General features: G+C 41.3%; 1 protein-coding gene across 5 annotated transcripts in view; it reads left to right on the top strand.

Annotated features, from left to right (window-relative positions):
• Nucleotides 1-14,058, top strand: part of DNM3 (dynamin 3) — a 546,523-nt gene that overhangs the window by 384,340 nt on the left and 148,125 nt on the right. For all 5 annotated transcript variants that reach the window (XM_045084619.1, XM_045084617.1, XM_045084615.1 and 2 more), the window contains one exon: nucleotides 12,903-13,012. In XM_045084619.1, the coding sequence (XP_044940554.1) occupies nucleotides 12,903-13,012 (110 nt within the window). The remainder of the gene's footprint in view (nucleotides 1-12,902; nucleotides 13,013-14,058) is intronic.

The raw sequence follows: 14,058 nt of genomic DNA on the forward strand, positions 1-14,058 counted from the left end.
ACAGCAGTTGATTCCCTTGCTGACAATTTATTACAAAGGTAATATTGCATGAAACAAAGCCTAGCGGAATGAACATAACATAGGTGAATTTGGTGCCCTAAACCGTCGTATATTAAGTGCCCACCAGTATCAGGGATCCGAAGAGGTAAACAGAGTCCCCCTTCTTGGCTTTTAAAATCCAGTTGGTAACACAAGACCGATGGAGTGAGATGGGAGCTTTCCTTGGATGCTGCGGAGGGAGAAACTTGCAACTAGGCAGCGGCAAGAGCCGCCAACTCAAGGCCGTCTTGGTGTGGAGCCAGCAGAAAAGCGAAACTGCCCGGGTGGGAGAGGTCTGGAGGAAGAAAACAAACCTTCCCTGCCGTTTAGGTTTTTTTAGCCAGTCTTGAAACTCTTGCTTATTTTTTAAAAGTGTAAAAACATATCTGTAACAAAAAGTAGACGATTCTTTCATTATGGAATTTTCATTTGTATATTTCTCTGAAAACTTGCATCTCCCCTCAAAGACTTTTCTCGATGTCGTCTGTGCAGTCCACTGTGGGAACGAAGGACAGGAGTTGATATCACCTCTTAGCCGCCAGCCTCGTCTCCTCTTTCTTTCCATGGCTATCGACACAGTTCCACGATTCTGGAACTCTTACAAGTCTCTCTTGAATAGGAAACCACAGTTGAAAGTTGTTTATATTGTTTCATTGCTTGCCACCCTCCTGGCCTGATATTGTTCATGTTTAGTATGTGTTTATCTGGTGCACAGGTCGTTAACTTCTGATTTTCCCCTCCCAGTTCTGTAGTTCACAAGTGTAAGAGCAGACTGTTAGCACGACGTTGAAGAGAGAACACCTTACTGTGGTTATGGGTAAGACGTGGATGGTGAAAAAAGGTTTTCCCCGAGGAAAAGTGAAAAAACATGTATCAAGAGTCCCTGACTAGCCTGCTCTCATTTGGTATGTTATGCACATAATCTCTTTTAATCCACCTACCTCCCATGAGGCATGAATTTTCACCTCATACAGAGACGAGGCTTAGAGAAATAAAGGAACTCAACTAGGTTCACCTCGCTGGGGTCAGAGCTCACCTGGGAGGCCCTGTCTTAAGCCCCGAAGTAGGTGTCCTTCCCCCTCACCATATGCCTCTGCTGGGAGTTTCTCCGGGTGGCCTTTGTCTCTAGGGGGCAGGCATAGGGCCACTGAGCAGGCAGTGAAAGCAGAGAGCACTTTAGCTGGGGCGGCTGTAGCGTCCGCCCCCTTATAAATCAGTCACTTTGCTCATCCTTTCTGTCTTCCTCTGCCTTCTCCTTTCTCCTTCCGCATGTTCTGTTCTTCTTTTTCACGCTCTCCTCAGAGAGCAGGCAGCACACGGGATTGGGACTGATGGAGAAGAGCTATTCCAGTTCTTTCCCCTTATCCAAAACCCTGGTTTTGTGTGAACAAGTATGTGAGCCAGTAATGGTCTGCAGACCACCAGCTGCGCTTGGAGCAATTCAGCCAAATGTCATCTGAAGTCCAGGGCGGCAACGCAGAGGTGCATGAAGGGGCCCCCTTTTCCCTGATCTGTCGAGAATCCACATTCCCTGGAACGCAGGGAGAAGGGCTACGAAGGGCAGGGGACTCAGCTCTCCTTTGCAAATGCTCTGTTTGGTCCCAACAAGAACCCTGCGGAATGATGTTCCTATCCGTGGTGGGGGTGGGGAGCTTCCCAGTCCATGCAAAGGCTTGTGCAAAAGCTCACGGATTGGGCTGAATGCTCAGTCCTGTTGCTTTTCTCCACAGTCCCTCCTCTTTTTGAGTGTTTCTTTGTTGAAATGATAGGGGAGAGAGGGGGAAATTAAGCTTTGGTTTTCACTTGTAGCTCGGTGACAAATGATGGGGGTAAAATTTAAACCATTCGTCTACTAAGTTCTGGGAATTGTCAGAGGATTTTATTTGTACATGCCTTCCTGACCCCCATTTTCTCAGAGAGGTAAAAATTATGCTGCATTTGTAAACAAGGTACTTTTATTGAGTTGAGCTTTTACGAATGAATGGTATACTTCGCCAAAATAACGCTTTTTATTTAACACAAGTATACTCAAAGGGCTATCCATGTAGAATTCTGTATGATTAATCTGCTCTTGAAAGCTGTTACAAAGTAAGCATAATTTCAGAGTTTGTGGAGCCTTTTAAATTTACTTCGTAATGTAATGTGTAGCTGAAGTCAGGGTTGAGGGATATTACTACCAGAAATCTGTATCCTATCACATACCTTTTTGAGTAAACCAGTCACTATTCCAAACTTGAAAGGTTCTCTTTTTAAAAATGTAAGTTGTGTTGCCTTGGAACAGAGAGGAATGAAGAAATGAGACCACTAAGCAATTTGAAATAAGCTCATTTTAAAGTGCTTACAGTATGTTTTGCCGTGCTGAGTAAATTTTTTCCTTCCTAGTAACTGCAAAAGGATAAAACACAAACTAAGTCCCTGTACTTTGCTTTACTAGTAGAAAAAATTTAACCCACGACGTACACGGCTCTTACAGAGGTAACTTATTATGGTCTAAGAACGTGTATGACACTGGAATTTCGTGTTTGATTCACATCTGTTGCCCTATTTTGTTTCTTGCAGAGCTGCTCAAATTCTACCCTTTTTACCTACCCTTTTAACATTTCTCATGTATAGAACTTTTTTTCTGGCTAAAGACTCTTTGAGTGAAAAGCCCTGGAAACTCATAGCTGTATAAACCATCTCCTTCCTGCTCCCTCCCCCTCTCTCTCACACACACACACAAGCTAATAATCAGTTCATTTTTTAAAAATCATGTATTGTTGGGAAATGCTGTTGTGCTCTACTGACTATTCATTTTTTTCTAAAACACAATTGTCTGTAATGACTAGGTACAGATACCGTATGTTCAGAGTTCTTAACGGTCCAACCACAGCATCTAATCCGGCTGTTTTCAGTAGAAAAATATTTATTAAGGGAGATAAGTTGCTCAGAGAACCGTTGGGAGGGCAAAATCGGGCTGACTTTCCCGGACTGGTTCTCCAAACTGGAGTTCGGAGCTGGGGTTGCCAGGGAGCTGCTGCCCCCGCCCCATAGTCGGGAAGCCCTCACCCCATTACAGCCTCGGGGTGCAGAGCCAGCCCCCCTCTGCCATGCTGAGGGCCAGTGAAGCAGGTGCCACGTACTCTGTGACTCCCCGGCGTGACTCCCTTCTGAGTCCCAGCCCGGCATGGATAGGGATATACCAGATCGGCTGGAACTCCGTGTCATCTGGAGCCCCAGCCACGAGAGCAAGGTTGGGAAGGGGGAGTTTTGAATTGAGCTCAGACGTTACAAGGAGTTTGGAAGAGGCGTTGACAGCCCATCCTCAGAGTCCACTTAATAGCTGTGATGCGTCTAATCTACTCGGATTCTGTGGAAACTCTGTGCATGGGTGAGGCTTGCAGAATATAGGATCTCTCTATAAGGTGATCAGATAGCAAGCGGCTCTTTTCATTGAAATGTTAGAATATGGAGCATTTTCTCGAAACTCCTTACCTCCCCCGAGAAGAGTCTGACAGTCCTGCTTGCTGGAGGCAGAGAAGCGCATCTGGCTGCTGGTACTCTGGGGTAGAGCAGGGAAAGGGAAGGAGAGACATTTCAACCTGAAGACTTTCACTAAGTTCTCAAGTTTTTAATTCCACTTTTGCTGTTCACCCTGCCTGCTATCTCTGGTCCCAAAAACTTCTCTAGTGAAGTTCTCTCTCTAGAGAAACCCTCTTCTCTCCTTCTAGGGGTAGGAATTGTGCTGCTGTGTATTGAGGGGCTAACCCCGTGTCATTAGTTCTGTGTATTTCTGTATATCCCATCTTGCTGTCTCAGCCCCACAACTGTCCCCTCACATAGGGTCTCAGGTGCCTCCAAGGAACAGGACAGGGCCCCGCTGGGGTGGCTTCTCCTCCATTCTCTCCCCCTGTAGGAATTTGGGGGAATAACTCCTTTCTGTGCTAAGTCAATGAATACTCCTCTGCCTTCTCTTTCCCAAAGCTTTCCAGAAATTTCTTGTCTACTGTTTCCTCCCCTCCCGTTTTCTTTACCCTTGTGGGTCAATAGCTTTTTGTTCTTTTACTCTCATCATAATGGTTTGGGGGAGAGAGAAGTGTTGTGGTCAGTCTGTCATGCTTAGCCGAAAGTCCTTTGAATTTATTCTTTAGTATGCTTCTCATTTTCAGTCTTGGACATTTTCGATCTTGTGTGTATAAATATTCATGAATATTTCTTTAAATGTAAGAATTAATATAGAGATTAAATATAAAAATTTGAGAATAAAGTCTTTAATTTTCTCATATAAAATTACAAAGTCCTTATTTTGGGAGGAGAGGAGAGCCTCTATTCTGAGGCTATTAGAGGTACCTGGAAATACAATATACACTAAGCGCCAAGCCAACAAACAAGAAGTGGTATGGGCTAAGAATGCAAAGAGAGTGGAGGAGGGAGCCCTCCAGTGGGCTCTTAATGGCCAGGCAGGCTTCCTGGAGGAGGTGGAAATTGAACCGGACTATGACGAGAGGGAAGGAGCCAGGAAAAGAATAAGGTCTCGAGTTGGGTAATGGCAAGTACTGCTGTCTCCCCCTTACCCAGTGGGGATGTGCCAGCCAGTAGCTCCATTTAAGGATCTGAGTGTGTGCAGAGGCAGCAGACAGGAAGCCAATGGCATATAAGCCACAGAGTTCTCTTGGACCTACTATGACAGCCCAGCAAGCCTACACATGGGCAGTTTCTTCAGTGCCCAAGATGAAAAATATAAAGAAGTACTTTTTACTAGCAGCCTCCTGGCTCACAGATGCTGTTTACTACTCAAGATGTAATTCTGATTAAAGCAAGGAATTAAGCTTAAATGAAAAGATGGACAGTTTGTATTACGAGTTTCATCCTTGTACATCTCTATAGTTATAACTTCTTAATAGCAATAAACACCAGATTTTAGTTTTCAACAGCATGTGTCTCTAGTATTCTGGTATTCTCAAAATTTTTATGGCCTTTCTCTTTTCTTTGATATTTTGATTATTTTCTAAGTCACTCATCATCTCTGAGTCCTTAATCTAAGCAAAGCACTATGCCAGCCCACGCGGGGACTCGATCATATGTTCATCCAACACGTGTTTGATGAGTGTCAACTATGCAGCTAAAACTAAGAAGGAAACAGTTGCTTCCCTCCAAGAGTTTATGCCTTGATCCTGAAGTCAGGACATAGTTACATAGTAGCAGAGGAGCAAGATACATAGGAGGATTAACAACAACAATAATAGTAATAATAGCAGCAGATCTGTTCTTTCCCTAGGAGTATACCTTGTGGATGAAAAGGCAGAGCATACACACACTTTGGTTAAATCCTCAGCCACTTAGAGATAAGATGAGAGTAAACCGAGCATAGCATTTCTGTCAAACTATCGAACTGGGGTGAGAGACATTCTGGAAATGGCAGAGGTGGCATCAGAGTGCCCAGCTACGCGGGATGGTGTGACAAGGCTGGTTTGAACCAGAATCCCATCCATGGATCGGGAGATACCCGTGCGCTTGGTTAGAAATTGCAGGGAGCTGGATGGAGCTGCTCGGTGTAGGAGACCTAGAGAGTGAGGCCCATCAGGTTCCTGGCAGGCCAGGGGAGGGCAGAGCCTGGGCACCAGAGAACGAGGCTGGCAGGTGGACCAGACTCCAGAGAAGGATCTGGAAATCCAGGCCTGTGTTCCAGCTGCATTTCTTAGAGGCAACATCTGAGCAAAAAGATGAGTCTATGGGCAGGTTTTCTCATCGCCCTGCTTCTGCCCCAATTAGGGGAGCCTCACTTTTTAATCTTCCCAATGTAATGAGTTTCGGTGTCAGAATTTTTTTTAAAGCATCCTCCAATGTAAAAATAAGAAGTCTGCAAGTGTTATGGAGACAGAAGAGAAGACAGAAAAATGAGACCTGTGATACTTTAAGGAAAAATAAATGTGCATTAAGTCTAAACTGGACGGAGTCTTCATTTGCAGGAGCTCTGAGTTGAAGAGAAGCAGAGTAGCAAATAGGCAGTGGTATTTCTGGTGGGGAAAACATAGTATAGACAAAGACAAGAAGATACGGTTAAGTGTGTTCTGTGTGGAAAATAAAAATGTGTTGACTTTCCTGGAAAGTAAGAGTCCTGTGGTTGGCACAGTGGGTATGTTGAGGAATTTGGATTTACTCTGAATGTCAGGACAGGGTCATTTTGAAGAATGGAGGGGGTTGAGGAGCGTGATGAAAATGTGTGCTGGCATACCTCTTGTGTCGGTTCCTCAAAGGATGGAAGGCTAGCATCAATTTATGGGAGCATCACGTTTTTCCTGGCCGAGGTACCTACCCCAAAACCCAGGGTAATGTCTCTAGTTTCCCTGTTCACAAACATTCTGGCCACAGTGTGTCAAGGAAAAAAGAAAACTTTCTCAGGAAAAATATTGATCAGCATTATTATCTCTTGAGTAACAAGCAAATTATAATAACAAAAGAATCCCAAGTTATCTCATGAGGTTTCCAGGGTTCTGCAAAAACATTTACAGTCCCTGGATGAGGGGGATTAATTTTCAACTTGGACTCATCTATGGGCGACTGCCCTGTTTTTAGACCAGGTTCTTGGTGGCGCAGTCTGTGTCCTCCTTTGGCTGGTGCAATGGTGCTGTCCGTGTGGCTTGCACACACTGCCGTCTGCATGGGTCATAGGAATGTTCCGTTCATTGCTAGCAGGGTGGTGTGGCACTGAGAGGACGGATATGTCAGTTTCTCCATTGGAGAAGAGACATTTAACAAATTAGAAGTAGACAGTATGACAAACGTAGTTATGGAGAATAAACATGGGTATCATTATGTGGGTACGAGAAGGGGAGTGATCACAACTGGGAGTCTTTGCTCTAGTAAAGTTCAGCTAGTCTCAGCAGTAGGGAATATTCTGTTAATCTGTCATGAAACCTCATTCTATTCTGATTATTTATTAGCCTGAGAAATAGTATCACAATCTTATGAAATAAATTTGGTGCCATTGTTACGTATTTCAAAAATATATTTGGTGCCATTGCTGACTTTTTCATATATTTTTCTTCATTCTTTCTAATTTCTTATGCTCTCCTGTTTTGTTTTTAAAATTTACATCTATTCTTACCTCTTCAGAACAATGTATTTCCTGATTTAGGTTTTTGTATTGCTTTGAGGTATATTGAAATATTACTGTGCAGGCATGTGTTTAAGCCATGAGATTTGTATTAATAAAATCAAGTATATGGTTTCAGTTAGTAAAATTCCACCTAATAGGATACTACCAGAAAGCTGTAAATTCATTCAGAATCAGTCTTTCAGTCGTTAAAATAAGATTTTATATCACTCCTGTTTAATTTTTAGGATAATAGTATAGACATACTCATTATATCTATGAAAATAGGTAGGAGATAGGTAGACACAGTAGTAAAATGGAGTAAGTATGACATAGTGGTAAAATTTCATCATGTTGGGATTTTATTTCTGTTGGAATTTTATTTCTGCTGCATCACTTACAGTCAAATGTGTCTTAAACAGTTTCTGGACGTATACATCTGTACATGAACTGGTTACATGTGAACACAGAAGAGTTCTAACATACACCTTGCCCTCAAAGAGCTTCCAATTCATTTGAAGAGGCAAGCAGAGCATAAATAAGAAATGCCACCCTACATAGCCTAGGACAAAGACCATGGGAAATGTAATAGCATATAAAAAAGATCTATATGGCGCGCCCAGGTGGTACAGTTAGTTGAGCGTCCAAATCTTGGTGTCAGCTCAGGCTGTGGTCCCATGGTCGTGGGATTGAGCCTCTGCGTCGGGCTTCCTGCTCAGGGCAGAGTCTGCTTCAGATTCTCTCTTCTTATCCCTCTGCGGCTCCTGCTAGGACACTCTCTCTCTAAAATAAATAAATAAATAAAAGTCTTAAAAAAAAAATAAAAACACATATATGACATGCTGCAATCAAAACCCCTTATGGGGTAGGTGGTACTTGACCTAAATGTCAAGGCCATTAGTACGTGCCTTCCTGGAGGGAAGAAGACATTCCTAGCAAGAAGAAGCCATAGAAACAGAAGCAGAGAGAAATATCCATGACAGTCAATCTAAACATTGTAAAGATTTCATGATCAAAATATGTGCCAAACCATTAAGCATCTTTTAGAGGTTTTTTTTTTTTTTCTTTCTTACAGAGTTTTTATTTGATTCTCAAAGGTATATGACTGTCAAATATCCTACTCAATATTTGGCTTTGGTTATCATTTTCAAATTAATTCAACAAATATTTATAATATGGTATATAAATTTCAATGACCCACACTATGATAGGCATTATAATATATAGAAATGAAGAACTTGTTTCAACCTTGAATATTTTGCTGCCTTTTTGGTGAGAAAATGTATATACAAATCAGATTCAAGGTAGTCACCAAACCAAGGACACTCCAACATTCCCCAAGTTTGAAACTCCCTACATATAAATCACCAGGTATGTAAAGACTTTCCAATCCTTTGCATATGCAGGAGCTATTCCTGTCCACATACGCAACCTCTCTTCATACCCACTGTAGCTCCTTCCTGCAACCAAGTTCTGCTGATGGTGCCCTGCCAGCTAGAAACCATCATTGGTCACTTGTGGATCTCACATCTGTCGTCCATTGATCCTTTTGTTTGCTTACAAGATCACTGAACACGTCCTGTAGCATATAATTACCACCTCGCTCTACCTTGATTCATCTGCCTTTTGCGACTCAGAGTTCAGGTGCTTTCCTCAGACGGCATCCAGTCACACATTTAATGGATCCTTTGGGGGCCTCTCTTATTTCCCCTCTTTCTTCTAATACTTGTCAAGTCCCTGGAAGGAAAGAATACAAACTCTCCCATGTCCCTTTTCTCTTGGAACAAAGAGCCCTTGCGCGCCTCCCTACAGAAAGTGCTAGTAACCGTGTTGTACTGAGGAGAGGAAAGGTATCGTGTTTAAAAATGAAAAAAAAAATGTTGAATTAGTGACATTAGTTTCTAAAGCTTTTGAAAATATGCAGAAGTTTCTTTCTGAATCTTTATGAAAAAAAAAAAAAAACCTTCCTCTAAAATGTTACAAGTGCTTCCTCCAAAATGTCTACATCTTTCGTGGAGCCCTGGGTGTGGTGCATAAACAATGAATTTTGGAACACTGAAAAAACAATTAAATTAAATTAAAAAAATAAAATATCAAATCATATCTTATTTATTTATAAATGCTACAAAAGCATTTTCTACTTTTTAGTTTTCTTTGCAAATGTAACCTACCTGAACAACAGAATCGACTGAACGTTCTGAATTCCAAATGAACAACCTTCATGCGCATTGTGTAGTGTCGTGCACTACATGCACATTGTATAAGGTGAGGATGCATCATGGAACATGTCATTCAAAACGAATGAACAATACCTATTATATGAATTGAAAGGAGAGAGAGAGACAGGGGGTGACAAAGACATGGATAGATTCATAAACTTGGAAACACTTTTTGCACAGAAGGTAAAACTTGAACTTGACTGTAAATAATAAACTGATGTGGTAGGGAGAAGTCAAAAGGGTATCTCAAGATGGGAAAAGTTGCATTTGGTTGAAATGGAGACTTTTTATGAAAGAGGCAAAGATACTGACCAACCAGAATTGGGCCAATTTGTAGGTGTTTCATGGGACGGAAGTGACTGACGTCACATTAAGGAATTTCATGGATTTTCTTCCAGAAATAAGGGAGAGCTATGGAAATTTGGAAGGGCCGTCATGGATTCGACAGAGTAGTTTTAGAAATTTGCCCCTCCTTGGTGATGGTCAAGGAATTAGAAAGCAAAAAGATGAGCTAGGAGGCCCTTTGTAGCTACGTGAGATGCCAGAGGCCTGGACTAATGTGGTGGGAATGTTGGACAACGGGAGCTCTGACTAATGCCCCGTAGTCTTGATGGAAGAAATGATGGAGGTGAAGGAAAACAATACCTTAGAAGGGATAGTGGGGTTTCAGACTGGCTGACTGGGAGGACGCAAAATACACCTAATGGCAGAAACAGAGAGGTCAGAAGAGGAAAAATAGATGGAGAGGCACCTGCCTGGCTCAGTCAGTAGACCATGGGATTTTTTAAAATCTTGGGACCATGAGTTCAAGGCCTGCACTGGCATAGAGCTACGTTATAAATAAATTGGTTGGAAGAGAGGCTATGTGTCCCAGCTCTGTCAATGGAAAATTAATGTGAGCCGCTTAATGTCATTTTAAATTGCCTGGCAGCCATATTCAAAACGCTAAAAATAAACAGATGAAATTGCATTTAATAATATTTTATTTGCCCTAATATGTTCCAAATACGATCATTTTTACATTTAATCAGTATAAAAATATCAATGAGATCATGTACATTCTTTTTCTCACGCTAAGTCTTTGAAATCTGGTGTGTATTTAATACGTAGAGCACATCCCAGTTTAACTGGCTACACTTCAGGTGCCCAGTAGTGACCGTGGCTGGTGGTTACCATATTGGACAGGGTATCATTGGCCAGTTTAGTAGAACCAGCAAATAGTATGTAGCAAATGTTTCAATTAAGCTGGTGCTAAGATTCACTGTATTTTGGAAATTAGAATTGTTTATCCTTTCTCCTCCTCTATTCCGTTTGCTTATTTTAGCTACTTCAGATTCAAGATGTTCTTTTAACAGAACATCATTCTTTCCCCAAAGCACCAAGAATTTTAGAAATACCCATGATAGATTGCTTCATTGCTCTAATTCTCCACTTGACTTACAACTTTAATTAAACAAGTCAGTCTGAATCTTCTTTTTCTTCTCCCTTTTTCAGTCTTAAAACTCTTGGTTATGAAATGATTTAGCAATTTGTCCTCAAAAACCTTGGATAAATGACACTTAATACTTTGGAAATGAAACCACATTTTTCATGTTCCCCCTGTCCACATATGTGTGTATTTCTCCAGCATTTAATGTCTGACATAAACTCGCTGGAGTGGGGTCTTCACTATATGCTAAAGAACGCAGTTTGAAAGGGAGCGCACTTGTATAGAAAACATGCCAAGGACATTGTGTTCCATCTTTACAATGAAATACAGATTTCCCATTAAAAGGCGAATCCATCATTTCAAAAGGTTGAATAGGATGGTGCATTAAAAAAATCCAGCTGCTGAAATTTAGGGCATTGAAAAACATCCAATAAAAAAAAATGTTCCCTGGGTTTCAAGCATTTTCATTTGATTATGTATTGGATAGCTTTTCATTCAATCTGTGATCTTGCCTCTTCGAATTCTGTCCTAAAATAGTCTGACAAGTGTTCCAAACAAGTTAGACTCAACTATGATACTTCATTAACTTAAATTATGCATTTTTTAATTTAGAATATCCGTGTGTTTGCTAATATATTATTAATTTTTGCACAAGAAATACTGGAACTTTCTTACAGTGCCTTGCTTTTTCATGCTTATTCTTAGGCTTCTCTCACTCCCATTTCATTTTTTTTTTTTTTAATGTTTTTTGAGCTTCTTTGATGACATCGTCTGCCAGGCAACCCGTTTTGTTCTCCAACCAACTTCCTCCAACTGATTTAGCTCTCTACCTCTCTCTGCCTCCCTATTCTGTTGTGCTCTACCCAACTTCTCTCTAATTAATTTAAGACTAAGAAGTGGCAAAGCCAGTGATTCTCTGCGCAGTAACTCTCTATGGTCCCCACAAGCTGGCTAGGGTACACACACACACACACACACACACACACACGAAGAGTTCTACTCCACTCTCCAAACAAAAAGGCTTATGTCAAACATGTCTGTACAGTGCATGCATTTTTTGATGGGAAATACATAATAGTAGTTTATTAAAAGTCATGGCTAACTAAGTCTCTGTTCTTCCCTCCTTGGAGTCTAGGCCTGCTTTTTCTCAGGACCAGCACTAGAGACACAGGCTGGGACCATTATAGGGTGTTGTTGAACAGGGACTGTGCTAAAATGCTCCTGGTAATAGATATTGACTAAGTTTCTTAAGCTGAGTGTCTGATTGTCTCTAGTAGACAATTGTTGGGCAGGTATGTGTATGATAATATTGTCCCTGAGCCAATCCCTAATAGTCAATGTTTCTAAGAATTCTTTGGCATCTGGTACGTTGCACTAAGACCAGTTTAGTCCCATTCACAGACCCCCCTCCCCAATTTCCAATTTCTTTCTAAAGAATTATTAATTTTAGAAGAGAATTTATCCTAGTTAATATCAGTCTATTTCTCATGGATTTTTTTTTTTTCCTCAAAGAGCTCAACAGTGGAATCACTTTCTTCTGGACGCACATTTTATTGTATAAGACCAGTGCTCTAACCCCTGAGCTATGGAGCCCACATTTTATTCTAGACCCAAAGGAAGGAAGTACTCTGCTGTGCTTTCTCCTGGTTTATAGGGGGTGTTTCAAACCGGGGTCCTGTGTTTCGGGCTCTTGCCAGCACTGGCTATCAAAACTGCTTAGGCTGCAAATAAACTATGAAATGAAATCCATCTGGCGTTTCTCATTGAATTAGGACCAGAACATTTTTGTTAAATATTAACAGATGGCTCAATTCTTAATATCAAGCTAACATTTTAAAACATCTAAGGGGACCCACATGAGGAAGAAAGGAGAGAGGACCATGTGTTCTCTCTATCACTGAGCCCTTCTTCCTTCCTCTACACTTTTCCTCCTCTCATCCTTCCGACCCATGTGTTGAGAATCACGGAGTGTCTTTTCTCAGATAGCTTGTACTCCTTGGTAGCTGTTATCAAAAGAGTGCATGATGGTATCAAAGTATTGTAATCTAATGTTGGCCAACTCAGGTGATGTGTTGCCATTGGCAGGCCTCAAGATCTTTTATTAAAGCCAATTTCTCTCCCTCTCTTTCTCTCTCAACAGGAAAAAGAAAAGAAGTATATGCTCCCTTTGGACAACCTGAAAGTTCGAGATGTGGAAAAGAGCTTTATGTCTAGCAAGCACATCTTTGCACTTTTTAATACAGAACAAAGGTAAGAAAAGGAACCAGCTTCTGTCTTCAGATACTTTTTCACTTGAATTTCTGTGTGATCTAGAGATCATACTTACAAGAGTTCCTTTGGTCCCACCTTGAAATTTGTTAACCCAATGGTTTTCCTTTTATTTAGCTTGTGTGTTTAGCTTTCCCCATAGGCTATGGTTTCAGAAGATGAAAACGTAGACTCAGAAGGATCTTCGAGTATTAACTATTCCCTGTTCTTCCAGCAGGCGCCCAAATCATGCTGCTTTCATTCTTAAAGTACATTTTATTATTTTAAAGTCTTCCTTGTCCCGAATTTATTGTGTACATACTTACAAATTACTGCTATAATTTTTAATAGTATCTGTCCAGCATGGGTGGATATGACCCAAGACCTTCTTATATATATTAGGATGACACTTTTGCATTGGCAAATAGAATTATTCACTTAATGTGAATACAAACATGGGGTACTTCACAGTTTTCCAAGGCTTTATGCTCATTTTTTTAATCGGTTTCCCATGAGATCGAAAGATAGAGCAGCCTGGTGACCATTTTGTAAATGAGAACTGTAGCTCAGAGAGGTTAACCAACAGGAAGATCAGATCCTGGAGTTAGGACACAGGAAGCTTTGAACTGAGCCAGGACCTCTGGGTCTAAGTCCACTTTTCCTTCCACTTGTGTTTCTTACCTGGTTTTGTTGCTGGTGTGTGTTTGTTTTCCTGCCCCTCCACTACAACATCAAACTCAATTTGGGGCCGGTCCCGGCGTGCCGTGGTTACTTACTGAAGTCAAGTGGTGAAAGTACATAAACCAATGGAGAGGTGACAGGATGGCATGGAGACGCGCGTCAGAGGGTTACCACGAGGCGAGGATAACAAGATCTTTTCCAAATGGAAATGTTCTAGGAAGAAGCTAATTAATTTCTGTGAGTCAGTGATTAAGAGACTGAGTCATTAGGTGGCAGAGGCTAATTTTAACCCATCTCTTCAGGCCTTTTGTCTTTATTTAGAAATGAATGAAGTTCCTTGATTAGGTTCAATGACCAGCCCAGGGTCA

Source organism: Mustela putorius, unplaced genomic scaffold (assembly GCF_011764305.1).
Source record: "Mustela putorius furo isolate JIRA1106 unplaced genomic scaffold, ASM1176430v1.1 tig00000785_pilon_pilon_pilon, whole genome shotgun sequence".
Taxonomy (NCBI): Eukaryota; Metazoa; Chordata; class Mammalia; order Carnivora; family Mustelidae; genus Mustela; species Mustela putorius.